The 27,929-nt window shown below is 38.0% G+C and overlaps 6 protein-coding genes across 6 annotated transcripts; 3 read left to right on the top strand and 3 right to left on the bottom strand.

Annotated features, from left to right (window-relative positions):
* The first annotated feature begins 636 nt into the window (after nt 1-636).
* LOC126798907 (uncharacterized) lies at nt 637-2,874 on the top strand. The gene is made up of 2 exons (XM_050525992.1): nt 637-1,107; nt 1,909-2,874. The coding sequence occupies exon 2, from the start codon at nt 1,925-1,927 to the stop codon at nt 2,627-2,629; it is 705 nt and encodes a 234-aa protein (XP_050381949.1). The 5' UTR covers nt 637-1,107; nt 1,909-1,924; the 3' UTR covers nt 2,630-2,874.
* A 1,477-nt stretch (nt 2,875-4,351) lies between these two features.
* LOC126798908 (nuclear transcription factor Y subunit B-3-like) lies at nt 4,352-5,269 on the top strand. Its single transcript, XM_050525993.1, has one exon. The coding sequence runs from the start codon at nt 4,425-4,427 to the stop codon at nt 5,052-5,054; it is 630 nt and encodes a 209-aa protein (XP_050381950.1). The 5' UTR covers nt 4,352-4,424; the 3' UTR covers nt 5,055-5,269.
* Nucleotides 5,270-10,348: 5,079 nt separating this feature from the next.
* Nucleotides 10,349-12,561, top strand: LOC126797619 (fasciclin-like arabinogalactan protein 2). The gene is made up of 2 exons (XM_050524286.1): nt 10,349-11,007; nt 11,610-12,561. Exons 1-2 carry the CDS (start codon nt 10,483-10,485, stop codon nt 12,309-12,311), a joined length of 1,227 nt encoding a protein of 408 aa, XP_050380243.1. The 5' UTR covers nt 10,349-10,482; the 3' UTR covers nt 12,312-12,561.
* A 1,420-nt stretch (nt 12,562-13,981) lies between these two features.
* Nucleotides 13,982-17,364, bottom strand: LOC126797890 (glucose-6-phosphate 1-dehydrogenase, chloroplastic-like). Its single transcript, XM_050524647.1, has 10 exons — nt 17,024-17,364; nt 16,506-16,699; nt 16,310-16,404; nt 16,115-16,229; nt 15,699-15,904; nt 15,450-15,599; nt 15,233-15,353; nt 14,911-15,140; nt 14,616-14,816; nt 13,982-14,476 (listed from the first exon to the last, which is right to left on the bottom strand). Exons 1-10 carry the CDS (start codon nt 17,211-17,213, stop codon nt 14,227-14,229), a joined length of 1,752 nt encoding a protein of 583 aa, XP_050380604.1. The 5' UTR covers nt 17,214-17,364; the 3' UTR covers nt 13,982-14,226.
* A 3,704-nt stretch (nt 17,365-21,068) lies between these two features.
* Nucleotides 21,069-23,333, bottom strand: LOC126798749 (nitrile-specifier protein 5). The gene is made up of 2 exons (XM_050525795.1): nt 23,211-23,333; nt 21,069-22,310 (listed from the first exon to the last, which is right to left on the bottom strand). The coding sequence occupies exons 1-2, from the start codon at nt 23,238-23,240 to the stop codon at nt 21,354-21,356; spliced, it is 987 nt and encodes a 328-aa protein (XP_050381752.1). The 5' UTR covers nt 23,241-23,333; the 3' UTR covers nt 21,069-21,353.
* Nucleotides 23,334-24,690: 1,357 nt separating this feature from the next.
* LOC126798717 (nudix hydrolase 2-like) lies at nt 24,691-27,725 on the bottom strand. Its single transcript, XM_050525757.1, has 8 exons — nt 27,413-27,725; nt 27,200-27,265; nt 26,764-26,901; nt 25,915-25,992; nt 25,791-25,841; nt 25,669-25,703; nt 25,388-25,496; nt 24,691-25,204 (listed from the first exon to the last, which is right to left on the bottom strand). Exons 1-8 carry the CDS (start codon nt 27,674-27,676, stop codon nt 24,995-24,997), a joined length of 951 nt encoding a protein of 316 aa, XP_050381714.1. The 5' UTR covers nt 27,677-27,725; the 3' UTR covers nt 24,691-24,994.
* Nucleotides 27,726-27,929: the final 204 nt, after the last annotated feature.

Genomic DNA, 27,929 nt, shown 5'->3' with positions numbered 1-27,929 from the left:
TTGGAGTTTACTGAAAAACGATTTTCATTAAGAAAGATGATTAATAAGGCTAAGCGAGAAAGCAGCAGATGATGATTGTGTAGTTGGTAAAGAGTATGGAAAAGATGGATATAGCTACAGAAGGCCCCATATGTTGAAGCATACTTGAAGAATATCATCATTAGTTAAGCAACCCATAAACACTAACCACGATTAACAATCCATTTAAAGATGGAACCATTACTCACCACTCACCACAATGTCATCATCTCTATGATGTTTCATTGTATCTTTTCATTTCACAATGATGATTTATAAGTTGGCATCATCTTTTCCTAGCTACCTCCATCTGTTACCAACAAGTTGAGCATGTGTAGATGAGAAGAGTGAATTTTAAGACCAAAGTTAATTTTTTCTTAAGACGAAAGTTAATTACTGCTACAAAACAAGCTTGAATTGATTTGATGGTGTTATATATGTATTTTATGTTCTAGTGAGTAGTGACTACTCCATCGCCAAAATGAGTTATTGACAAGGTCGGACGAGCTGTCGGAGCATCATTGATTGCCGAAGCTCACGAAGACAACTTCTTTCTTCAACCACTATTTATCTCAAAAGATCTCGCAGTAATTAAAAGTGATATCCTAAGTATTCAATTGGTCTTGCTAAAACAAAGTAGAAATGCAGGAAATACAGTTACCACTTTCAGTTTTTCTCTTTTCTTTTGGGATGAATAAGTGACCATGCCTGGTTGCTTTTGTCTCTCTGACTGCTTATAATTCCAAACTGAAACAGCTATGCATAGGTTTTCTGCAGAATGCATGTTAGCTGATCTTTGATTTGTGGCTGAAGATACCATATTGGATGCATGTTTGAAGTTTGAAAAATTACTACTGAATTAGGTCTTCTTTGACTACCGCTCTTCCTATAAATTGCTGCAAAAGAAATGATTTTGGTTGATTGGTCTGCAAGGCCAGGTAGTCTAAGACAAGTGTCAAAGCAAGTTGGTTCCTGCAGAAAACTTGGTCTTTTGGAATTGAGTTTCCTTGGATGATCCATGAAGAAAAGCAAGCTTCTGTGATGAGAAATGAGCTAAAGGGGGACTATCCATCTTTGATGAAGCTTCAGGTACATTTTCTGAAAAAAAAAAACCCTTGTTGGAGTTGAAGACAAGTAATGGGAAAACAAAAATATTATAGTCAATTTCACTGTTCATGGTCCAATTGCTTTGAAATTTTTATTCCTCTCTTTGTTTTTCATGTTGCATTGAAGTTGGATGAGAAGTGCCATGTGTGAGTTCAGATGGGTGGCACATGGGTTTCCCTAATTTCCAAGCTTTTCAAACTATAACCAACAAATACAGGGGAACTAGGGTGGAGGGTTTTGGGTTTTTCAAGAGAATCAGTTGCAGAGTAAGACCAACCTGATTTGTATTTGTTGATATTAGAAAATAGAAACCCAGTTGTTTAGGATTAATGGGCATTTGGGAACTGTGAGTCTCTCTGAAGAGAGAACCAACCCTTTCAGTACCAGCTCTTCAGTTTATATATACTAGTAAGAAAATATAGAATATATATTCTTCTGCTCGCTTGGCTTCCTCTTTGCAGACTAGTTAATTAGGTAAGACCTGCTCCTCAAATCTCAAAGCACACTACAGCTTAGATTCATACTGGTTTCCTTCCTCTACTACTTCATACCCTTTTTCATAGAGCTTAATGTGCTCTATGCTTTCTGGTTTTGAATTCCTATATACTCATAGACCTTGTTTCTGAAAAAGTCTCTAATCTTAGATCCTTCATTTTGCTTATTTTGGTGGTGTTTAAAAGGCCAATCTGTCAGCTTTCTGCATTATATTTTTTTGTTCAATCATATAGGGAAAACTTTGCTCTCTCAAATTTAGCTGAATTGTTTTTCCTTCTTGCTAATTAGGCTTTAGTGGTTCTTCATGGAGTTGAAAAACATATTTGAAGATCAAATGGCTACTCCTCTGTGGTTCTTCAGATTCCCACCACCATTGATTGTGGTTCTTGTTCCATTGTTTATATTGGTGGCTTTGATATTGGGGTTTGGGTTCTACTCCATTTTCCTAACATCTATAGCAGTGATACTGTCTTCTCTTTTTTTCACATGTTCCGAGCAAAAACCTGTTCTGCTTGAGAAATTAGTTGAAGAAAGAATTACTTCTAAATCTGATAATGAAAGTGCTGCTGCACAAGAGAAGGATGTTCTAAAAGCAAGTACGAATAATGAGGCTCCCAGATACTTGATGGCACCACAAAGTTCAACACCAGATTTGGTAGCAGAAAGTGCATGCCTTGATGAGTTATCATCTAGTGAGGATTCTGAAGTACTAGACTGGCCATTTGAAGACAATGTGGATCGGAGTCCGGATTGCTCAGACGGTTCAATATCCGACGAGGAAAGCCTTATCGAAATATCCCTCCCCGGTGGATATTATGTTGGCCATGACAAGGAAGAAGAGTCCATCTTTAGTCTGCCACAAAAAATGTCAGGTTTGTCACAGAAGGCCATTTTCCAACAGCATACTCTATTTGAGTTCTTAGCTGAGATCAATGAGGAAGAAAATATGATTGAAATTGACATATCCATGGGCTCAATTAAGTGTTCAAGATTTGAGATTGAAGCTTAATCAACGAGTTAGCTAGCCCCCTTTCACAGTTCACCATATTTTGAGTTTTTGATCCTCCTGGATTTGGTTGCTGATGTTATAGAGTAGTAGTACATGCTTCTGTTCTTATTTGTTACTTTGTGCTTATGACTAACTTTGGATACCTACTAAAGCACTTGTACTATTTGCTCCCTTTCTCTTTTCTCATAATGCACATTAATTTAAGTATCAAAAGCTTGAAAGTCAATAAACATATATTTGATTTTTGATGGAATTTTCACTTTTGGTTTTGGTTTTGGTTTTGGTTTTTCTGTTCAACATCTTTTTGCTCTCTAGCTATTTGGATCTGTTTCCTCACTTATGTGGATTCTGGAAGACAATTCAGGCTTCAAGATTACACCTTTTACTACATCAAATCAACCATATACTGATCCTTGACTCCTTGATCATACACAACGAACTAATTCACATCATAGCCTCTCAAGATTTCATCTTTTCAGCGAGATCAGTTTGGTTCATTTCTGTGCTAACCAATCCTGCAATTTGCAACTAGTATTGTATCCTAAGCAGCCTAGAGTCAATTTAGTTTACCACATGAGACACACCGCAAACAATGACTTACCCAACAACTCCCTTGAGACTGTAACTTCTTTCTTTGTCAATGGAGAATCATAGCTGCTGGCGTTTCAGTTTGCAGAGATCTTATTTCTTTGTCTGTCACTCATAGGTTTTACACAATTAAGTTGGATAGCTGGAAATCTCTGAGATGATGACAGGAGCTAGCAATAAATTTTGCCATTAGACTTTTGGGCCCATAGTAAATGCCTAAAATAGATTCTTGCAGCCCATATTGCAGCTTATCCATATTGGCAGATATTGCCTCCCTCAAGGAATGGAGATTAGACTTGTGAAGAATGCTAGCATGCCTAGCAACTCTTAATTTTTTTCTTGGTTGTTGAATGAAGTTTTCCTTCTTAATTCCTTGCCAACCTGCTATAGTCAGTTATGTATGTAATCATTCATCAATTCAAAATAGGTTTGGAAGTAAGTAGATGATATATTAATCATCGTTATGGGGAGCCTAATAGGCCAGAAGAAGAGAACTAACTAGAAGATCTAACTAACTCATCTAATTATGGACTTCCTAACTCTAGCAAGTAGCAATGCAGTCCTAACTAAATAACCTTGCAAGCATGAAGCATGAGAAGGATGGTCTTTAAATTCAAGTTTTTACTTTTTAATACTCGTGATTTTTCTTTTGAGAGGAGTCCTCGTATTTTTTTTAGTGTCAAATAGAAGATACTATTATGTCGAATTTTAAAAATGGCAAAGCACCTCTAAATCATATATCATTATCATTAGAGGCCCTATTGGTAAAAAAAAATCATTAGCGGCCCTATAATGTGATGTTATTAGTAGATATTTTAGAGCATTACAATTGTGAATAAACATGTGTGAGAAATCTTAATTTTTCTTCTCCATGAACAAAATATTCAGCTGGTGCCAAACAAAATTTAACTGTATAGTCTAACGTAGTCAGCTCGGCTTCAGCCTTAGCTGCCGCCAAAAGATTCCAAACAGACAATACATCACGTGTCAATTCCTCAACCGTCCATATCTCCTACCCCACACCTCATCCAACACCGCCCAAAACGCCACGTCAGCCAACACTTATCGTCATACAAACGGATCACTCTCCGCCACGTGTCCCGCCTTGGCATTAATACCCATCGGATCAAACGGACCCCAACAAAAGTCTCCTCCATCTTCAACGCAGCAGCTCCTCCGAATAACCCGGAACAACCACCACTCTCCGATGGCCGACTCGGACAACGACTCCGGCGGGCACAACGGCCACTCGCATGGCGGGGAGCTGTCGGCGCGTGAGCAGGACCGGTTCCTCCCGATCGCGAACGTGAGCCGCATCATGAAGAAAGCATTGCCGGCGAACGCCAAGATCTCCAAGGACGCGAAGGAGACCGTGCAGGAGTGCGTCTCTGAGTTCATCAGCTTCGTCACCGGCGAGGCCTCTGACAAGTGCCAGCGCGAGAAGCGCAAGACCATCAACGGCGACGATCTCCTGTGGGCCATGACCACTCTAGGGTTCGAGGAGTACGTCGAGCCCCTCAAGATCTATCTCCAGAAGTACCGCGAGATGGAGGGCGAGAAAGGCGCCGTCGGCCCCACCGGACGCGACAAGGACGGCGGTAACTCCGGCGGCGGAGGCTCGGCCGCTGGAGGAGGGGGAAGCGGGGGCGGGTTGAGCTCCGGGACTAGCGGCGGAGGAGGAGGAGGAGGCGCGTTTAATGGGGGTTATGGCGGGATGGGGATGATGGGTCATCATCAGGGACACGTGTACGGGTCAGGCGGGTATCAACATCAAATGGGAGTTGGAGGCGAGAAGCGCGGTGGTTCTGGCGGCGGAGCGTCGGTGAAGTCAAGGTAGGTGATTTTTACTTGCTCAAAAGATGGTGAATTCTTGTGGTAATTTAATGTGTGATTGTAAGGAGGAAAGGGAAGAGGATATAGTTGTGTACTATAGTGCATAGTACAATGTAGCTAATTGAGTGAGAGATTAAGATACAGAAACTGAGAAACTTCTTATTTTTGTCTGTTTTTTTATCATATTGGATTTTCATTTTTCATACGGTAGTAGAGCTCTTATTTCTTCTTCATTAGTTGTTTTCATCAATGATTCAATGGGAAATGTACTTATGTTATTTGGAGGAAAGAGTAGTACTTTAACAATGACCAAGCATCTTGGCTGCTCTATCAGTTTTACTGTGTAGCCAAATAGAGAAATGTCCGAGGATCCAAACGCATCTGCAGTGACCTGAATTAGACATTGCATTTGTTTCCACACTGTAATTTTGGGTGTACCATAATTTATTGAAGTCCAAGATTGAGGTTTGTGGTGAAAGACAGCAGCTTTGATGCCTTGATGATATTAATGGAGGTTTGATATCGATGGCTTGTTGGGACCTTAGGTCTGAAGGTTTTAGTGTGGCTCCTTAACCTAGGGATTACAATGGGCATCGACGGTGAGGCCATGAGGGGATCGAAATACCATATCCATACCCATTTTTAATTACGTCCTCGTACCTATTCTAGTTCCCGTTATAAAGTAATGGATATTTCCCGTACTCATCTTAATCTTATTGGGGATCAATTTTCTATACTCTCCTCAATACCCGTCAATAATATATATTTTTTATTATATGAAAATTCAAATGAAGTATAAAAAAATGTAAAATTTAAAATGAAAATAAAATATCATAATAAAATTACTTTTTTACATTAATTCAACTTAAACAAATAGAAGTCTAGTTTAAAATAGAATAATAACCGTAAGAAATATTTTTATTTACATTAATATTTATTTATTAATTAATATTAAAACATATATAATATATATTTTATTCTTATTGGGTGGGAATGATGATCAGATATCATCTCCGCTCATTACCCGATTCCATACTTCGAATATAGAAGATTCTCATACCCGTTGCCCGTTTTTATCTATTTCACAGCCTCATTATGGTCAAATACCTTCTAATATCTTAACCGATGGGTAATATTGATATCCCTACCTTAAACCCAGAATGGGCACTAATTGACCTTAATTTTTTTAAAACCATACAAGTCAAGAACCAAGTATTTCTTGTTTTTTTTTTCTTCTCTACTGTGACTATGTAGTCTATGACTATGTATCCTTTTTTGAGTTTTTTTTTTCTCCCGATCGAGCATCTCATCTAATTTGAAAATTAAGAAATGTCCAGAAGAAGCTTCATTCAACATGCATACTCGATCTAACTTCCACAAGCTAGCTATGCAGTCTTCACGGTTTGTCAAAGAGCATCCCATTTAATTGGGTATCGCCATCATCTTCCATTACTAACAGATGTGGCTTTTCCTGCAGTTCTCAGGACCCGAGTGATATTAATGAAGTCGGCTTAAATCACTTGTAGGATAATAGAAAAAGAAAATTGACTCTTTACTTTGAGAGTTGAGACTGGCAGTAGTAACTGTAAACTTGATGGCATCAGCTCCATCACAAGATCGTAGATGATACATTCCTGTTTTATTTGACAAGAATGCATATATAATAAGAAGATGATAATAGGAATTAGTTTCTGTTGGCAAACAAATTAAGTAATCTGAGTTTTCAGAAATACATGGTGAAAATGCCTGGTTTGGATTCAGCCTGAATGCAAAATCGATCGCCAGTTCACCAGTAATCATCTGAATAAAAAGATATAGCTGTAAGCAAATCAAATTTAGACTCGACTCACTTGACATCTTCTGTTATACGGCTTCCAAATGAAGAACTAGTCTCTGTTGCGATGGAAGCTTATATACTTATATATTTTTCCTATATAATAAGAGGCTAGGGCAGGTCCAAAGAGTTGTACTGAAGTTTTCCCGCCCAAAATGGAGATTGGAAAGAATCATGCAATTGCTTGTTGGAATTGAACGGAGTCTTTGGAGTCATGAAACTCTAATTGGCTCATTCTTAGAGACCAAGTTATCTTTGTAATCCATCGATCCATTGTGGACAGACGCCCTAAATAAAGAGGCTCGTTGGTCCATTATCCACGGTATAGGGATCAGTTGCCCTGACTGGCTTTTGGAACCAGACAGCTAGCAAGCCGGTGGCCGAGGTATATAGGTCCGTCTTCTCTAGGGTTTTGGGTGGCTTTATATCCAATATGCATTTTCTTACATTTCAGAGTAAGATCGATCACTTGTCGGGGTCGTTATTTTGCACAAATAAGAGTAAGACTCCGGAACGAGCCTTATCGTCCTAGGAACTATTTTCCCTCACCAGCATGCCAAAACAAATTAAATTTCAATCAATGATAGTCTTACAAGAAAAATTACAATATTTTCCTTCATACATCCTACAAAGTACAAATTAAATATGTAAAACTTCATCATTGATCTTTTCATTCATCATCAAACCCTAATAGTTCTTATTTGACATTCAGCATTTTCAATGGTTCTCATTAACATGTTATATAATAACTTTTAGAACAAAATACTAGTCACTCCTTAAACTATTACAAACTCGATAGTTTATTCCTTTAAGTTTCAATTTCGACTGTTAACTCTTTATACTTTTCAAATTCGAGCAATCTGATCGTTCCATCATCTTTCCATCCAATTTGAGTGTTAAGTTGTTTTTTAGGCAAACACAAATTGGATGAACTTAACACCCAAATTGGATGGAAATATGACGAAATGACCAAATTGCTCGAATTTGAAAAGTATAAAGAGTGATCAGTTAAAATTGAAATTTGAAAGAATAAATTGTCGAGTTTATAAAACTGTGAGAATCGACCAGTATTTTATTATAACTTTTATTCCTCGATCAATTATATATTATACAACATTATTAATGGAGTCGAGAAACACTAACTGGGAGCCTGAAAATGAGGTGAATGGTCCCGATTTGAAATTACAAAACTATATGAAGAGTAATAGCAGTTTGTAGGGCCGGGTGCCAGCACCCAAAACTTAACTATGATATATATTTGCCTATTTGGTAGTTAATTTACAATATCTCCTTCGCTGCTCTGATTAATGATTTGATTCGCAAAAAGAATAGTTGATGGTTGAGTTATGTTGTTTTGCCCTAATGGCCTAATGGATTGGACAAGATAAAGAAAAGGAGAGGCTATCCCTTTTTCCTTTTGGTTTGTAGTGACCGTGGCTTATGAAGGAAATCAACAAATATTTGTGTCTCAATCGCGGGTATGTTTCGCAAAATGTTTTTTTCTTTTTACTTATTTTGAATATATGCTGCTACCTGCTGTGCACGACCGAAAATATTTCAGAGAACATTTCAAACAACGAAAACGATCGATATCGATAGTGAAGAAGATCGACTGCATGCACTAGTTAATTAATTATTCCATCACTAATTAGTAGTACGTACTAACAGGTCCTACATACGTATAACTTAATACTTACCCTTCTATACAAGCAAAGCCACCACTCTTTTCCTAGTTGCTCTAAAAACTTCATACACACAAAATCTGCAGCTGACAACTTTCACTAGCCAGTGAGAACTTCATTCACCCACATGTTACTCCTATATTCGATGAATTATAAAGCAGCACAGTGATGATCAAGTTAATCACGAGGATCACCAAAAGAGAAACCGACACTGAAACATATACACAGTAGCTCGAAGAATATATATGTGAAGAAAACTAAATCGGATTTAACGTGCATGTTTGAATTCAATAGTTAACAGCTCGAAACTTATCCTGGACTTAAATAAATGGAGAGAAAGTTTGAAAACAAAATTCCAACCATCATATTTTGATTGAAAATGTTTTATATTTGTAATTTTCTTAAGGGGGATCACCATCCATCGCTGTCCATGTAGGCCTTAATAAGCATAATCAGTTTGTTCAAAGTTCAAACCAGTCTGGCTTTCTGGAGGAGCACTGCTGCCGACACATGTTTATGTCATATACCAAACCCCTCTCAGCTCATTTTTGTTCTTTTGCTAATCTGGGTCGTTCCTGTAGCTTAATTTAATCCACTCATGCATGAGAATGAAGAATAATGATCGATGTTGCTATTTCATCTGACTCCATGAAGAAGTTCGTTCTTACATTTGTGTTTTAATTATAAGTTGATGTGCCTCTAGGATTATGACATCCCATTTGATCTTCTGTCATCCATTGCGAGCTAGCAGGAGTCTCCTAAATCTCGAAGATAATTGATCCTTAGGAAAGTATCAACTAACCCAAATTAGCTTGTCCTTTTGAGGCAATAAAGGATGTGTTGGCGAAATAGTCTATGTATCTTGCTTGTTTATTTTTTTTTCATTTTCTTTTATGAAGGGTTTTGCTAGATCATGTGTCCCTATCTCTCATTGAATATTTAAGCTATTATGCATCATTTACAGCTTCGAAACTCAATCATTGCTCCTCTTAGGAGCAAACATATATTTGACACAATAAAAGAGTGCACATTCTATAGGTGATATTGGTGACAAGTCTTGTGGACCACTTGGTGTTTACAACTCAATCGATTTAAGGTACCGTTATATTACAGTCATCTATCTTTATTTCTGTCAATATTTCCCTCATATATATCTAAAATTATCAACATTAATTATACCTCTAACATCTATCAACACATATAAAATTCGAAAACAAGTAAGTCTTGTCTCAAAATCAGTAATTCATTGTTGAAAAGCTTTGTAATCTAATCGATGAGAGAAACTTGTAGTAATGCCATTTGGTTGAGAAAAAATGTTACTTAACAAATAACAAGATCTGTAATACTCTTCCTCTAAATTTTCCTTGTAGCTGTTTTGAAGTTGAACCGATAGAATTTTGTTCATCGTAAGGATGCTTAAACCTCACATTTTAATAGTAACACCGCATATTTATTCTTGTTTGGTGTAGTCTATTTACTGTTAATTGTAACAATAAAAACTTTAGTTAAAAATAAAGTGAAAAAAAACTTTGATTCATGAAAATTAGTGAAGAAGACCAATCAATCAATATCACCCACATTCACATTCCAATTATCCCAAGTAAATAAGATGTTTAGCACATGACTAGCTAGCTTTTGATCTTTGCCAAAGTAATTAAGAATAAAATGTGGTGCACAAAGATACTCCCTAAATTCACTACTGTATCTCTCCATTACCCCAAGACCCCATCACTATATTATATACCATCATTGCCTCATCTCTACCTAAACCAACCTGTCATATACTTTGAGGGAACATATACTTGTGAAGTACCACTACCACTCATCACTCATCACATAAAAGTGATAAAACCCCCCACATCTCCTTCCTCTTTCTACTCCCTCCCACCTTACCATAACCCCCTAGATTTCCAAATATGGCACCACCACCGCCCCTCACCTCCACCCTAGCCCTCTCCCTCTCCGCCGTCCTCCTCCTCCTACTCTCCTCCACCTCCCAAGCACACAACATCACCCGCATTCTCGCCAAGCACCCCTCCCTCTCCACCTTCAACCACTACCTCACACTCACCCACCTCGCCGCCGAGATCAACCGCCGCCAGACAATCACCGTTCTCGCTATTGACAATGCCGCCATGGACGCCATCCTCGCCAAGCACTTCTCCATTCCTACCCTCAAGAATGTGCTTTCCCTCCACGTCCTGGTGGATTACTTCGGCGCCAAGAAGCTCCACCAGCTCACCGGCGGCTCCACCTTGACTGCCAGTATGTTCCAGTCCACAGGCACGGCCGACGGGACCTCCGGCTACGTGAACATCACTAACCTCAAGGGCGGTAAAGTTGGGTTTGGTACTGAAGACAACGACGGGAAGCTCAACTCCTTTTACGAGAAATCTGTGCAGGAGATCCCATACAATATCTCCGTCCTCCAAATCAGTCAGGTAAATATACACACAATTAGGGCATCATTTCTAATTAGAATCACCAAGTTAATTAGAACCTTATCATAAAATTAATTAACTGGGTTTTTTTATTGAATTTAGGTTTCTTGTTATAAATCTGACAATTTGATTCGTGTTTGATCTCAAGAAATATAGAAATCTAAATGCATTACATCTAATTTGGCCACTAGACAAAAGTACAGCTAATTGATGAATACAATAATTTTTATTCACTTAAATGATTAAAGTCTACCAAAAAATCATTGAGCATGGTAGATTCTTTACTGTGATTTAGGTGTTAATAAATTAGGTCCACCGACACTAGATTATACTAGAACCTTTTTCAACTTTTATACCGTTATAATTCACATTTACCATTCTCATAAAAAAATTTACATTTACAGTGTTAAACAAGCCAAATAGAAACATCAATTAACTTCATGCGTGCAATGGTAAACCATGCTTTTGATATCACTAATTACTTGTTATTAGAATTAGTTCAATGACTCAATTTCATTTGATTCCTTAATCCATCGGAAGTACATATACGTAAGTTTACAGTGATACAATTATACATAATTACATATACCTTCTTCTATCAGGTCCTAACTTCAGCCGAAGCAGAGGCGCCAACTGCCGGTCCAAGCGACGTGAACCTAACCTCCATCCTAGCCAAGCAAGGCTGCAAAGCCTTCTCTGACTTGTTGATCTCAACCGGTGCCGACGCCACTTTCCAGACAAACGTCGACGGAGGACTAACCGTCTTCTGCCCCACCGACGCCGTGGTCAGCGCCTTCGCTCCCAAGTTCAAGAACCTAACTGCTCCACAAAAGCTGGCGTTGGTTTTGTACCACGGTATTCCGGTATACCAGTCCCTTCAGATGCTAAAAGACAACAACGGCCTCATCAACACTCTTGCCACAGACAAGGGCAACAAGTACGACTTCAAGGTGCAAAACGACGGCGAGGAGGTGACCGTGGAAACCGAGGTCGTGACGGCGAAGATCACCGGAACTGTGCTGGACCAGGATCCTTTAGTGATCTACAAGGTGAACAAAGTGTTGCAGCCTAAGGAACTGTATAAGGTGGTGAAGACTAAGAAGGCTAAGGCTGCTCCCTCTCCCAAGGCCGACGCTCCGTCAGATGACGACGCGGACGCGCCGTCGGAGGAAGTTGCTGACGCGCCGTCAGAGGATAGTTCGGAGGATGCCACGGCTGATGACAATGGAGTGAGTGGGTTGATGAAGGGCGGGAGATTGGTTTTGGTTGGTTTGAGTTTGTGTGTTGGGGTTTTGCTTATGTGATTACTAGATTGAGAGAGGTTGATGAATTTCTGGTGGAGATTTGAATTCTTTTTCATTTGGTGCAGTGAATAATATTGGAAAATTGAAAAGGTGAGTGTTTTGTTCAAATTAAATATCTTTTTATAGTTTTTGGGGCTCTTCATGATTTGTAATTTTGTATAGTGTTGATGTACTAAGTTATCGGAAACAAAAGAAAAATTGTATTGTACCAAAGTTCCAAAGAAAGAAAAAGAGAGACTGGAGTGTACTAGTTATTTGTGTGATGTAAATGTAAGATTGCATTTTACCAATGATTTGAACCTCCATGGGATAACGGAAGTCGCCAAAAATGTTGTAATATAAAACATTGTATGGTAAATCCTCGGTTGGCTAAAGTCATATATAAGAAAATAAAAATGAAACGACATACGTAATGATTTGGTGTCGACACTTAATTGTGTAGGCTCTTAATGGCGTGTTTCGACTAATTACTAAGAGCATCCACACTCATAAATTGGATTTGCTCAAGCAAATAGTAGGGTCAGAAGCAAATTTTGTTATAAGCAAATCAATTTATATTTGCTCGAGCAAAATCGATTTTTACACACTCATTCACAATTTGCTTAAGTAATTCAATTTTGTCTTTATTTAGAGTCCAAGACCCGAGTCCGGCCCAAGCCCCGAGTCCGGCCCAAGACCCATCTCCTTTTCTTCTTTCTTCTTACCTTCTTCTGCTCGCGTCTCCACTCTCCCAACAAACCCAAAAAACAGGCGCACCTTCCTCAGGCCGTGCCGCCGCCATCCGGCCATGATTCACACATGCAACCGCTCTATCTTGTTCGCCTCCCCTCCCTCTATCAGATCATGGTCATTGATTATTCGTACAAGCCCTTTCTCACCCAAATCGGAGAAGATACAGACTTGGAGCTTTGGAGGATCCCGGCCATGATTTGAGACTCCGGCGATCTCGTCAACCTTCACTAGGTAAACCCAATCCTTATTCTTAATTTCTGGTTCAATTCCAACAGAAATCAATAAATTGAAGTCTGACTTGAACTTCTCTTCTTGTTATGTCACCACGGTATCCCCACCGGCGTCCTTCACCTTTCCGACGATCAATATGTGACCGTTTGAAGAGGATTGGAGGAGTTTCTGACAGAAAAATATAATTAGAACGTTGTGGGCTCCGCCATTTGATCGAGCGACAGATGGAGCGAAACCGGAAGGTTGATTGGGCAAGCAAATCCAACCGTCATTGCTACCGGTGCGAGCTCCAAACTGGATTTGCTAGATCAAACCCTGGCGGTCCCACCTCCTGCTCAAGCAACTCTCTTTCTCTTGCTCGTCGGTGCAGATGCCCTAAGGGCGCGCGACTCCAATTGTGCATTATAGCACAGACACAAAGCGCTTACCATCGTTACCGATTCAACAGCTTCAAGTTTGAACCTAAATTGGAGAGCACATGCACCCAACTAAACAAGAACTAAGTCGCTAGTGGTAGCCGAACCAAATTGTTTGCACTAACCACAACCAATTAACATGCTGTGATTAGATTGGATTTTTTACGTGTTCTCATGGCGTGAAAAGTGTGGATTGAGCTATGAGCTATACAAATAATACAATAACGTGGAGGCTGGAGTACTCGACGAATATACCTTAACCATTTACAGATGGAATATGCAGCCGTACATTGACAATTGTGTGTAGCATCAATAGTTACAAGCTAGCATCTGAATTTGTTTTTGTACATCAGTATTTGACTCAACACCCTTGTACATATGTTGTGGAAAAGAATACATGGAGAACAGACTTAGAATGAGATGTAAATAAAAGAAGAAAGAAACCAATTAATACCTCACAGCTGACAATGGATTAGCTACTCACGCCATGTCAATTAAATCCCTAGCACACAATATATCAAGTACTCTTCATTCGTTCAATCTTCATAACCGAAATCTCCTAATCGTACATTATGCTCTGCAGCAAGATAATGCACTCCGACAGGTCCACTACTGCCATAACTGTACAGCTCCGGCACAACCTTCTTCTCTTCTAGTTCCTTCAACAATGGAGTGAATACCGCCCAAGCTGCTTCAAGCTCATCGCTTCTAATAAATGATCGCCGCTCTCCCTTCATGGCATCTAATAGCAGCCTCTCATATGCATCTGGAAACTCTCTTGGATACCTTCAAAAACACCCCAATCAAGTTAGTCTATTAATTATTGGCGACGGAGTTGTTTCAAGCTTCAAGATTAAAATCTGCAGTCTCAATGATATATGAGAACAAAATGCAGGGTACCATATGTGTATGATCATCTTCTTACCTTGATTTATACAGCAAATTAAGGTCAGAGCGGTCCAGCCTCATTCCAAGTCCAGGAACCTTGTTGTTAACCTTTAAATAGACTGCTTCTTCAGGTTGTATACAAAGCACAAGCTCATTTGTAGCCTGATCTAAGTCGGCTCCAGAGTTACGATTATACAAGTTTCCGGGGACATGTCTGAATTGAACTCTGATTTCCGCTCTGCATTAATTTTCATTCAAACAAAGTCATATGTTGGTCAGTTTGTTCTTCAGTTCCAACAGAAAAGGCACAATGGCTAAGAAAGTACACCAACCTCTTCGACTGGAGGGCCTTGCCAGCTATCAGCATGATTGGAACTCCATCCCATCGTGAATTATCGATAAACATAGTAGCGGCTGCAAAAGTTGGTGTGAGGCTGTCATTTGAAACAGTTGGATCATCAGTATAACCAGGATGGCAAACATTCCCCTCGCAATGGCGCTTATATTGACCCACAACCACATCTTTGAGCTCAACAGGTTTAATGGAACGTAAAACCTTCACCTGATAGCCAATGAAAACAACAGTTACAACCATATGACATAGGGTACTACAATTTGGAGAGGAGTACGAAAGAAATGATGCATGACATATACCTTTTCATTCCTAATATCTTCAGCATCTAAGCTGACAGGTGTGTCCATTGCAAACAGTGACAATATTTGGAGGAGATGGTTCTGCATTATATCCCGGATGATACCATAGTTTTCAAAGTATCTAGATGAATTTTAGCACAGTTAAGCAACCTTCTTAATGAAACAATGGCATGTTCGAGAAGACTACCAACAGTTGGGAGTATCTAAATTAACTAACCTGCCTCTCCCTTCTACTCCAAAGTCTTCAGAAAAAATCAGTTGTACACTGCGGATGTAGTTCCTGGACCATAAAGGCTCGAACACCAGGTTTGAGAAACGAAGTACCAAGAGATTTTCTACCAGTTCCTCACCTAACTGATGGTCAATTCTATCCACATAATAAAATCAATGTCAACATGCTCCAGACTTTCAGTAGTGAGCTCATGTTATGAGTTCTGTCATAGAACTGAAATGCAGAAAAATGTACCTGAATATCTGATCCTCAGTTAGATATTGTTTTAAAGTTCTGGTCAGCTCTCTTGATGATTCTGTATCACGACCAAATGGCTTTTCAACGATGACGCGAGTCCATCCATTTTTTGAAGAAGCACGATGTTTAGCACATCTAGTTGCATCCACAAACACATGTGGGGGTATTGCCAAGTAAAACAGCCTATTTGATTGTCTTCCAGCCTGAAAGAAGCTATTTATCAAGGCTCAACCATAAAAGGAAAATGAACTTACGCATTTCTGTAATATCAGTAATCAGATACCGACATTAGGGGTACTTTGTTTAGTTAAATTTGAGATAATGACTTGAATTTGTAGTATTATTTTCCATACAGCAGTCTCTATGGTCTACTTATATTGTCATTTAATGTAAGTTGCAGGAGTTCTCCGTACCTCTTTCTCCCTCAGATTGCTATCCAACTCTAAAAAGTGCTCCTCTGAGCTATACTGACCCGAGTGGTAAAAACATCTCTTCAAGAACTGATTCATCTTTTCCTCACAATTTTCCCTATTGAAATTATGTTAATAAGCACCAAAATACAAGATAGAACACACAAATGATAGTCACAGAAACAAAAAGTGGACTACCTTTTATCTATTCTGCATGTCAAGGTTCTGCTAATTACATTCCTAAGCTCCACATCAGTCATCACACTTCGAGCATAGCCATAGATTGTAAAATTCTGAGTATAAGAGAAAAAAGGATTTAAGTCAGTCCAAAGTATAATTCAGCACCACTAGTATGATTGGACATAGAAGTTAAAATGTGAAAATAGCGTGGGACCTGAGGTAGATGATCGTCGTAGTAAAGAGCAAAAAGAGCTGGGAAGATCTTCTTTCTAGCAAGAATCCCAGAAGCTCCTACAACTACAATGCTGAGTGTAGACTTGTCCTTATCATCTTTATCCAAAAACGGATTGAATCCCTCATTAGCTGGAGTATCGACAAGTTCAGCATCCAAAACTTTTGCTATTGGAGCTGAGCCATCAAGCATACAAAGGGTTAAGCAATTGACATTCAAGATTCAGCTATTAGAATTTAGACAATGTCCAAGGGCATACATAACATTATATTTTGCAGTAAAGTCATCAAAGAGAGAGCAAATGATTATTTTGGACAAAACAACATTGAACAGAAAAGGACCCATGAATAATCAAGCACATTGACGTTTCAAAAGAAATATGCTTTCCCTGGTATAAGTAGGCAAAGATGAGTTCACAAAGAAACTGTTTATCTGCTAAAGGAGTAACATCATTTTTGTTAGGTAACTGTTAAATATGGAAAGCAAAGCAATGAACTCACCGGCCTGCAATGAAGCAGCATTGAGCGGTTGCACATTGGAAGCCGAAGCTCTGATCTTGAAACGCTTCTGTTGAACAACTGAACTTTTCTGAAAGCCCCAACTGCTCAAGAACCTCTTTGTTGTCGAAGACTCGCGCTTAAAAGACTTGTGTTCAAGAAAAGAAGAACAATGTCCCAAGCGTAAAGCCATGCCGGATTGATCGTGTAGGCAAAAAACAACAAAGCTGCTTAGAAGTTTTGTACTTTATCTCTGGGAAATGCAAGCATCAATCTTGGATCTTGATCCAAGAAACTCCATAAAAATCTTGGTCTTATATAACCACCTTGCTTACAAACAACTGTAAGTCTGTAGCCACCTAGGAAATGTTGAACCTGGAAGCAAGTTAAACAATGTAATCTACTCTTTTTTCATGTTCAGTACCAATATTAGCTCTGAAACTCACTCTGACTTGCTGGTAGACTGGTATGTAAAAAGTACTACCTGACCAGTTTTTCTACAGGGCTCATAGCTCTGACTTTTAGATGGTCATAGTTAGTTTCGTACATATATAGCCGCCAAAAAATTGGTCATCATTATTTAGGTGTGTAATCCTATATTCATTTAATAAAATCTGTGCTTCATAAACAAATGGCCAAATTAGAAATTTTCATGAATCAGATGAGAAACAAAGTACCAATTATGATATATGTATATGGCCCTTCCACTAAGAGATCCATTTTTTTGGTATTTTAAAGGGATAGCTCATTAACCAACTTTTCGACTACATTTCAACATCTCAACCGTTCAATTTTTATGGTCTAATGTATAGATCACCCATGTAAAATTTCAGCCAAAATGATGATTGTTAAGATATCAAACTTGGCGAAAACAATGGACGCCCCAAATCTGTCAAACATGAACCGTTCATGCTTATAAGTATAAATCACTGTTTTGAATGCCTTAAAACCTCCATTTTAGCTAAAATTTTACGGATGTGATTCTACACATTATACTCTAAATGTTGAACAGTGGAGATGCTGAAATTTGATTGAAAAGTTGATCAAGTGACATATCCATTTTTTAGACCCCAAAAAAGGATTCCTTAGTGGAAGGGCCCTAACATATATATATATATATATACATATATATATATATATAAATCTTAAATGTACTGGAGCAGAGGAACTGATTGTGCAATGGGGGAACGCCGTCCATGGACAACTCATACTTAGATCCGATATACCTTTATTTGACTATGAACTTATGTATGAATTACAAAGAATGAATTATTACAATGAAGAAGCTCTCGGATTGTCTAGAGAGGGAGAGAAGAGAGGAATTGGAAAATTCCGGGGTTGTTCTAATGAGGGAGAGGGCCTCCTTATATAAGAAAACGAATATGCTTTTACTGTTGACTTTTGCTGAATAGTGGACTGTTTAGCATGTGAGTGAATAGTGTTTTGCCGGGTGACTTTAGCTTCGGTGGAAAGTTAATCACTGGTCTTGATTTTGATTGGGCTTGAGTCTTTGACTGAGTTTGAGACATACTGTATTGTCTATAGTTCATATGGATCTTGACTGTCTTGATAGTCAGCCCATCTGGTTGGTTGACTTTGAGCTGCTTCACTGTGGGCTTTTGATGATGAGGAACAATTATCTTCATTATCTTCGGCTTCATTATTTTCTGAAAGATTAGCAGCATGTTGTGATAGAGTGACTGCCTGTTGAATGAGTTTGTCAGCCATTTTTTGTAGCTCTGATGCTATGGTGGAGGTTGACTTTGAAGATGTAGACATTTTTGACTTATTTTTCTGACTGGAGGAGGATGGTGCTTGGGCTGTGTTGGGCTGGACTGGGCTTATTGCAAACGGCTGGTGGGCCAAAATGACTTATGCAAGGGATGACTTGATTGTGACCTGACCATGTGTTGACTGGAGATTGACTGGAGTTGTCTTAACTGTAACTTGACTTAGAGGATTGTTTGCGAATTCTTTTTCAAATTGGGTGAGAATTCTGTCGGTGTTGAACTTGTCCCACCATTTAACTAGATAGTTTCTAAAAATACAAATTTCATTATGAAAGTCGTAATTTCATTTTAAGATCCAAGGAATTTTGTATTTGGATATGAACATGAGTGTTGGCTCAAAATTGTCTTCGTAAGTAGTATGGAGAACTGAAACTTCAAATTGTTTTTAGTGTTGATTGAAGGGCAGGAGGAAGAATATCATAAGAAGCATCATGGTACTCCCACCATTCTCCGAACCATAAAGGGAACTTGTGGATGAATTTACTGTCAAAATGGATAAACCAGGAATGACTGAAATCTTGTTTTTGATGGAGGAAAATTTTATTCCAGGCATCAATATAATCATGATAGGTACATTCGAAGATTGGGTGTTTGGAAAAAGCATCAAAACCCAAATCAGATAATGGGATAACTTTTTTAATATAAAGGGAATGATACAAAATTTTCTTTGTTGGATCTTGATTTTCATAGATGGTTTTAATTGAGATTGACTCAGAAGCAGTGAGACCATTGTGATAGAAAGATAATGGTTTACCAGGAGGATAATGGTTGATTGGGCCATAGAAAAGTTTTGCCATAGCAATTGGTGATTTTAACTGTATTAGGGACGACTCATCAAAGAAACAAAATTCTTTAGCCCTAAACTGATAAGGTGATGATTTTGGATGATGGACAAACGCAGGGGGAGGTGGAGTTGTCTGGAATTTGAAAGGATCATATTCATTGACTAATGTTGACTGGTAATTGGGCCTACGTTGATGAGAGTAGTTCCTAGTGGACTGTATCTATTTGTGACTGGCAGGAGAGTATGACATGCATGAGGAACAAGACTAAGAGATGAGGATGACTTAGGGTTTTTATCTTTTATTTCATTTTTTTACTGGGGAATCTTTTGTGGTGATGGTGACTCAAGGTTTATTATTTTTTTTCCGGCCTTGTGGAAGCTGGGAGAGTTGGACCGTCGCATGATGAACCCTGCAAATTCTCGGGTTAGAAAGTCTGGGATATGATTATCACTCCCTTTGATGAATGCAATCTCAAAATCAAAAATACTTAAAATTTCTTGCCATCTGGCAAAAATCTGTTTACTAGCAATATTTTGAACATCTTTTTCTAACATATCTTTCGCGCTTTTGCAATCAACTCTGACTAAGAATTTTTGATTCAATAAATCATCTTGAAATTTACTGATACATAAGACAATAGATAAATTTTCTTTTTTGATTGTATTGTAATTAGACTGGGCAGGGTTCCAAGCTCCAGAATGAAAACAGACAATTGTTCGGGATGGCTAGGAGAAATTCGTTGTTTAAGTATACCACCGTAACCTATGTCTGAAGCGTCAGTTTCAACTATTTTAAAAACATCTGGAAGAAGAATTCCTAAACAAGGTAATGTTTTAACATGACTCTTGATTTCTCTAACTATAGATGTATGAGTAAGAGTCCATGGAGGAAGATTTTTATTTAATCTGTCAAATAAGGGTTTGCATTTCTTTCGGAGGTTTTGATAAAAATTCACTATGTAATTTAATGATCCAAGAAATCTTTGTAATTGGGTCTTGTCTAGTATGACATCTGGAAATTTGTCTGCAAATTGGATAACTCGGTTAATGGGTTGGATCTGTAAATGGTGGATATTAAATCCTAGGAATCTGATGTTTGACTGAAATAGTTTTATTTTTGAAACGAATACCACTAAATCGTTGTTTTTTATAATAGAAAAGAACTGGTGAAGATGTTTCTAATATAGACTGAGAGAAGATTATGACATAATTGAAAAATGATATATATATATATATATATATATATATATCACAATGCTGGGAGTGAATGGAGTGATGCTAATGGTGACGACCAGAATTAGGTGACCGCCAATATCCACCACATTAAGGACATAACAGAACATAAGTCTGGAAGCGATTTGGTTGGAAACACATCAATCTTTTGTGAACAATAAAAAAACACTATTGGAAAAGGCACTTGAAAAGCTAGAATTGGAGAACGACTGGAGGATGTTGGTAGCTTACAAAACGCTTAGAACTGTTTTTGTCAAATGAAAATCCAAAGCAGCAAGCAACTCTTTGATAGATTTGGACACAACAGATAAACAAAAGATCAGATGATCAAACTACCCTATAAACACAATAGTTTTCAACATCCATAATTTACTAATTATGAACACAACCTCGTTCCTGACATCAAGCAGAGTCATTTCTAGGCCTTATTTAATTACACACATGCATAACCCATAGTCTCTAGTGTTTCTGAGACGTACTCTGGACACAAACATCTTCACTCACTTCATATGATACTATAAGCTGGTTACTTTACATCTTCGAAATGAGGGGTGAAGAAGAAAATGTCATCAAGCCGATCATTACTAGGTGAATTCCCACCATAGACCAGAAGTCCTACTCGGCCATCTTGTTCCCCACCGGTAAATGCGCACCACCCACGAGGTCCAGGATGATGGCTCGAGTTCAAGCCATCATCCAATTGCTTCCACAGCAATGTCTCTGTATCCAATGCATAACATTGAGCAGTAAACTTTCCGGCACCCAAGTGACCTAAGTCACTGGGGTCAACTTCTCCACCGTATACAATTATGTATTTCCCAATTGCAACAGTAGAAAATACACTTCGGGCAGTTGGTTTCTCCCCATTTGTCTCAACTTGTGTCCACTTTTTGTGAGTTAGATCAAATGTGTGTACATCATCTGCTTCTTCTCCAGCAAAGCCATACACAACCCATATCTTTCCTTGGGCAACTAGGAGTCCAGGGCCACCTCTTCCTTTCAAATTGTCACCTGGTGTTGGGTATTGAATCCACTTTTGATCCACAACATCGTAAGCCCATAGATCATTGAGGCGGCCGGCCACTCCACAGCCACCGAAAATATAGACATGGCGGTCGTCGGTAGTCACTGAGTGGTAGCTCCGGTGAGGGGGGCCAGCATCCCCACTGGAAATTAGGGTCCACTTGTTTGTAGATGTGTCAAAGGAGTAAAGCTCATTAAGCTCCTTATGCTCATTGTCCCTGCCACCAAATACATAAATGGTTTTTCCAATAGCTGCCATTGTCACACCAACACGTGGCGGTGGGACATCGCCGGTGCCGGATATTGCAGACCAGGTTAGTTCCTTGAGGTCGAAAACATGGATCATGTTGTCCACCGGGACACGTGGCTGGAATTCACCACCAAAGGCATAAGCCTTTTGTCCAACTTGGGTGATGGCATGTGAACTTCTGGCTCCAGGTCCAGTTCCAGTTTGTTCAAGCTGACACAAGAACATTGATTTACCAATGCAGATAAGTAATTTATGTCGAGATTAGCCTACTTTGCAATACACAATTGTAGGACTTCTAGTATATAGCTACTAACATCTAAAGTTTTTTGTTGATCAAAATCCGAGTTTCAAGACTTTTCTGCTATGACCGATGTTGTATATCACATGCTGAAAGAAAATATAAATCAACCAAATTCATGGATTTGATAAGCACAATCCATCATCTTGGTAACCAAAGTCACCAACAAAGGACTAGATTGATAACCAAGAATCCAAGATCAAGTACTTTTATCATGCAGATTGCAGCATGACATGCTATATAACACAATAGAATATATTGGAGTGTCAATAGACCCCCAATGTACTGTTATTAACATCATTTTCCTGATAATTCACAATCACAGAAGAAACTTTCAGTGCCCATAATAGGGGTAAACATATATCTCTGCAAGTTGCAAGCAGTACTATTTTGTACAAGTCATATACAAGTGGTAAGTTGTTCAGTAGTGACCAAATGACAGTCATGCTAGCATCAGTCACATGTGACAAATTATTATTATCACACTACTTTGATCATATATAATTATTTGCAGTCGCATTAAGTGAAAATTATACAGTCTAATTCAATATGTACAATACACCCCTACAACTCATGAAAGATAACAAAAATATTTTGGTAACAGTTTAAGTGATTATGAGGAATATGGAAATTCAATACCCAGATGAGCTTGATAACAGAGAAGATTGAAGATTTAGTTGATTGCAGAGAACCCAGAAAACAAGAAATCCACAATTGAATATTTTGGGCATTTGTTATATCTAAAGAGTAACAAGATGATCGATGGTGATAACAATCTGGCTTTAAAGTTCAAAAGTAAATAGGAAACATACCTTGATCCACTTGCCTTGCCTGAGAGCCATGGCTGAAGATTGAAGAAGCCTTTTCAAAAATGGACTGTGAACTCCTCTTCACTCTGTAGAATTGGGCGTCCTTGTCAAAGACCTGGTACTTGGTAACTTATATATGAAGGACGATGTACTATCCTGGTTTTTAATATTAACCTGGGCAGGTTTCATGAGTTTGGAAATTACTATACTACCACCACACACCACCTAAAAGTTTGTCATAATCTGTCATTATGTGCATTATTAAGGCCACTAATTTTGTTTTGTTAAGTCAATTGATTAAATAATCATAGTTATTGGAATAGAAAAATTGAGTTATTGATTAGAGAGGCATGGGATGTGCCTTTTGTTTTTCTGGCAAGGCATGAATATGCTTTGCCTTGCTCATAAAAAAAATGAAGGTGGAATTCTCTGACCTAAAATATACTTTCATAGTGCCGCCCATAGTTTCATTCAGGTCTTATATTATTTGGTGACTTTATCCTAGAATTATTCATTTTAACTTAGAACAGTGGAGGATGATGTGAATGCATGAGCACTATGTTCTAAAGGCATCGGGCAGGTGTCAGTCCCTATCAGAAGATGTTTGCATTTTATGGAGACATAGAGATAAGAATTCACAGAAGCATTTGTACTGTAAAGAAAAACTAGCTTTTGTTTTATCATATTTGACAATTGACATCCTACCCCAAACTTTTGAAGTTTTGAACTCATAGCTTACTATTCAATATATGGACCTCTGAGGTCTCGATCATCAATTACATTAGATGAAAGCCATATTTGCATGAAGATGCAGACACTGAACAATGGCAAAAGTGATACAGAAAACAACTTTGATTAATTGTACTAAAAGGTAAAGATCAAGAGAAAATGACTAGGGTTGTCAATGGGTCGTGTCGGTCAAGGTGTCTCGCATGTTATAAAATGTAAACCCAAACCCAACCCATTTAATAATTGTGTCAAAAATTTAAACTCAAACCCAACCTATTTATTAAACGGGTTACCCGTTTCCAACCCGTTTAACCCATTTAATAAATATATTTATCGTTTTAGATAAGATAACTAACTAAAACAATAATCAAATAAAAAAATCCATTGTATTACCCAAAATTCTAGTTCAAAATGAGAAAAACTTACTAAACCTTTATATACATATAATATTACCATTTTAAATAGCTTGTGTACGCGTATTTTATATAGAATTTAGTTCGACTCTTTTATTAAACGTGTCATGCGGGTTCATTTCGTGTTAGCGGGTTAACCCGTCGTTGACTCGTTTATTAAATGGGTCATTGCGGGTTGACTCGCCGCTGACCCGCTTTTTAATCGTGCGGGTTCAACCCGCTTTATTTCGTGCGGTTTCGAGTCGTGTCGAAATTGACAGCCCTAAAAATGACACATTACAGTTGGAAAATTATATAAAACCAATTAGCATATTAAGTGTACAGAAATACACATCACAGATAAACAGCTTCGGTTGATTGTACTAAAGAGCCACAGCAAATGACACATTACAGTTGGAAAACTACATCAAAGTATCAAACCAATTAGCATATTTCAGTGTACAGAAATATACATGACACATAATCTACAGGAACCGTTATTGACACTACTTTGACGATTAAGACATCAATGTACACATGCACAAGGTTAATCGCTAAACTGAACGCTAGATCTGACACTACTAGTAACACTAGAAGGGATTTAACAACAATGGTTATTCACAGAATTTGCACTTGCATTGATGTTATGAAGTTGCATCGAGTTTTCTATTGTTGTTTATCAGAAGTGAGTAGGTCGTCCATATCTCGCTTGTTAAAATACAAGTAGCTTGCTTTTCCAGAAGATGTCGTCTTTGCTAGAGGGGTAAAACCAGTATACTGCTTATCTGTTTTTGCCAAGCATATTTCTGCTACATGGTCAAAGAGTTTGTTCTGTTTGACAAAGGCTTGAGCTGCATAGTCCTCAAATGGCATCCACTGAAGAAAATTCCCAGAAAATAGCTCATCAGGTTAATGTGCCATCATGCGTTTTGTTAATTTTACATAAAATTGAATTCTTGTTAACAATATAACAAGTCTTTTCAGCTAAAGTGGTTCAATTAGCAAACTAGTTTCTATATTCTAATAATTTATTTATATTTTTGTCAAGTAGATTATAACCTGGGCTGCTGCAATCTCTTGATTCTGCTCCTGGATGTCAAATGTTTGTGGCTTTAACATGCAAACAAAAAATAAATCTGATTTTCGAAAGAATGACTTGTGGCTCTGCCTGTAAAGAGAGTGAGATAATTAAGACGGTATACTTAAATAACAAAAGAACAGCAAACATTTTGCATATCTGATTTGATGTTAGATAGTTGTATATGATAACCTGAGGAGTTAAGTGCTATAAACCAAGTAAACAGAAGTATCTAAAATGCGAGTGAAGGCTAGTTTCTTACCTGAACGCTAAGATTTCCACAAACTCTGTCTCAATCTGAACCAAAACAAGAATGAGATCATATTAAATTTACATGCAAATTTCACTCGGTTATTTGTACGTAGTCAATCAGTAATCACTTACTCCTGTCTCTTCTTTGACTTCTCTAACTGCGGCTGAACAGATATCCTCACCCTGTGGATGAAAAAAAAAATTCATAAGGAGATGAATATTGTGAATTATGTTGCTCTGGATACAATATACTCACTTCATTAACAGTCCCAGTTGGCATCTTCCAGATACCTGTATCTTTGAATCTGCCATTGATCTCCTGAACAACAAGCATCTGACAAACAAGCAATTATTAGGGGAAAAGATATGGTATACAGCATTGAAACATGATGAACTCAAAAACAGATATCAACATAAAAAACTTACAGAAATACATACGTAGAATGATAACAAATTGTATAGCGTTTGCTTGTATTGGATATTCATGTTTTCAATGTAGCAATTAGAAAGAAAGAAATGCTGGGGGATTTTAATTTCTGAAACAGGGCATGCTAGCCATATTATTCAATTGATGATTATATCTTCAATAACTTCTATTTCATTTCCTTCGTCAGCCTTCGTCGGTCCCTATGTCATTTAATCTTATTGTTGCTAAGCGAAACGCTGTTTCACTTTCTTGCAGAACCTTAGCTTTCCTTTCTGAACACTTCAAAAAAAGCCACTTTATAAGAAATTCTGTTGTATGAAATGAGGAGTTGAATACTGCCTCTGTTTTTACCACTTCATTTTAAGTAGGCTGTTCTAGTGTTTCCATGTTTTTTGAGTAAAGTTGTCGAGTCAAAGACCCTGAGTGGATCGCTTAGAAACACGCAATGCCTTTCTGAACTGGAAACATGTGGCAATTATTATCTGATATTTGCTAAAAACATTCCCAAGTGAATTAATTGAAATATCAATTTTGAGTTAGAAAATGCCCATCACATATAAGAGGGCATTGTGATTCCGAATGCCAAGAATGATACTAGTGTAAATGTAAAAACGAGTGACCTTTCATTCTAGTTGTCATGAACAATAGGAAACTTAGATCGAAATGCAGAAGACTTACCTCTCTCTTATTGTTCATGATGAAAGCACCAATGCCCACTCGATGAGAAGCATTTGCAGGAAGAGTATCAACAGTTTCAGGCAGCCATTGTTTAAGCATTAGGTAATCTGATTCAGCATGGTGATAAGTAAATCCTTCCTGCACAAGTTAAAAGGGAAACACTACTATTGAAAATTGTATCTCAATTTTTTATTTATTGAAACGTTTCAGTCAAAGGTTACAGTGTATATTAAGCTACTTGTTTGGAATTAATTGTATAGAATAAATTTGTTATTCCCTTGTCCAACAAAGAGAGTTGTTTTTCTATTTGGTTAATAAATTAATCAGTTCAACACTTCATGTTATACTGAAATAACATAGAAACTATCTAATGATAAAAGATTCAATCTTTGATTTTCACATATAAGAGCTAGTTTTTTCGATAAAAATCATATACCTTGACTGCAGCATGAACTAGATCTGAGAGTTCAATTGGTATTTTGATCCAAACGCCCTTTTTTCCCTACGAAATTGAAGTAAATAAAATAGTCAGATCCTCAGAGAAATACTCAGACCCTCAGAGGTGGCAGCACCTTTACATCAAGTGAACCATCAAACCAAGACTATTTAATCACCATTGAGAAATAAACATGATGAAAACCAAAAATACCTTTCGCCTCCATTCTGACAGTGAGGCCTGCAGTAAAGAAGCGAAAACCTCAGGATCCATATGCTGGTCATTCATGTCTATAACGACTCCCCCATGTATATCATCAAGTGCCCTGAGCAATTCAATCTGCTCAACTCCACCTTCGGGCATCAACCCGGGCTTTGCAACAGCGCATGAACTCATCGAAACTGACGTGACTTGAATGAAGAACGGGCCTGTGTCTTTTGGGTCGGGAGAAACTAGTAAAGAATGAGCAATAAGCATTTATATAAAACGTAATTCCAAAATCAAACATGTATGTTCTGGGTCATGATAAACGTATTCCTGTAACCAACTAGATTCCACAAGTGAAACTCAAAAGCTAAGGTATAAATTCCAAATGCTATAAACAGAATGCCATACTATAAACCTACTCTTCAAGTGATGCAGGAGCAGGTAATACCGACCTTTCGGAAGGAAAGAATAGGGAAGATGATAGAGAACAAGAGGTTTAAGAAATCAATAATCTCAAGTTAAC

The sequence above is a fragment of the Argentina anserina genome, chromosome 6, assembly GCF_933775445.1.
Source record: "Argentina anserina chromosome 6, drPotAnse1.1, whole genome shotgun sequence".
Taxonomy (NCBI): domain Eukaryota; kingdom Viridiplantae; phylum Streptophyta; class Magnoliopsida; order Rosales; family Rosaceae; genus Argentina; species Argentina anserina.
This window is presented reverse-complemented; position numbering and strand designations above follow the sequence as displayed.

What these genes read in the sequence shown, in the direction of transcription:
- LOC126798907 (XM_050525992.1), top strand. Translation starts at nt 1,925, where the DNA reads ATGGAGTTGAAAAACATATTTGAAGATCAAATGGCTACTCCTCTGTGG.
- LOC126798908 (XM_050525993.1), top strand. Translation starts at nt 4,425, where the DNA reads ATGGCCGACTCGGACAACGACTCCGGCGGGCACAACGGCCACTCGCAT.
- LOC126797619 (XM_050524286.1), top strand. Translation starts at nt 10,483, where the DNA reads ATGGCACCACCACCGCCCCTCACCTCCACCCTAGCCCTCTCCCTCTCC. An exon ending in CCGTCCTCCAAATCAGTCAG is followed by an intron (nt 11,008 to 11,609) that starts GTAAATATACAC and finishes TTCTTCTATCAG; the next exon opens with GTCCTAACTTCAGCCGAAGC.
- LOC126797890 (XM_050524647.1), bottom strand. Translation starts at nt 17,213, where the DNA reads ATGGCTTTACGCTTGGGACATTGTTCTTCTTTTCTTGAACACAAGTCT. An exon ending in AAGATATTAGGAATGAAAAG is followed by an intron (nt 15,141 to 15,232) that starts GTATATGTCATG and finishes ATTGGCTATCAG; the next exon opens with GTGAAGGTTTTACGTTCCAT. An exon ending in AAGGCCCTCCAGTCGAAGAG is followed by an intron (nt 14,817 to 14,910) that starts GTTGGTGTACTT and finishes AAATTAATGCAG; the next exon opens with AGCGGAAATCAGAGTTCAAT.
- LOC126798749 (XM_050525795.1), bottom strand. Translation starts at nt 23,240, where the DNA reads ATGGCTCTCAGGCAAGGCAAGTGGATCAAG. An exon ending in GGCAAGGCAAGTGGATCAAG is followed by an intron (nt 22,311 to 23,210) that starts GTATGTTTCCTA and finishes TTCTTGTGTCAG; the next exon opens with CTTGAACAAACTGGAACTGG.
- LOC126798717 (XM_050525757.1), bottom strand. Translation starts at nt 27,676, where the DNA reads ATGCTTATTGCTCATTCTTTACTAGTTTCTCCCGACCCAAAAGACACA. An exon ending in CAACTGGGACTGTTAATGAA is followed by an intron (nt 25,842 to 25,914) that starts GTGAGTATATTG and finishes TTTCATCCACAG; the next exon opens with GGTGAGGATATCTGTTCAGC. An exon ending in AAGAGATTGCAGCAGCCCAG is followed by an intron (nt 25,205 to 25,387) that starts GTTATAATCTAC and finishes AATTTTCTTCAG; the next exon opens with TGGATGCCATTTGAGGACTA.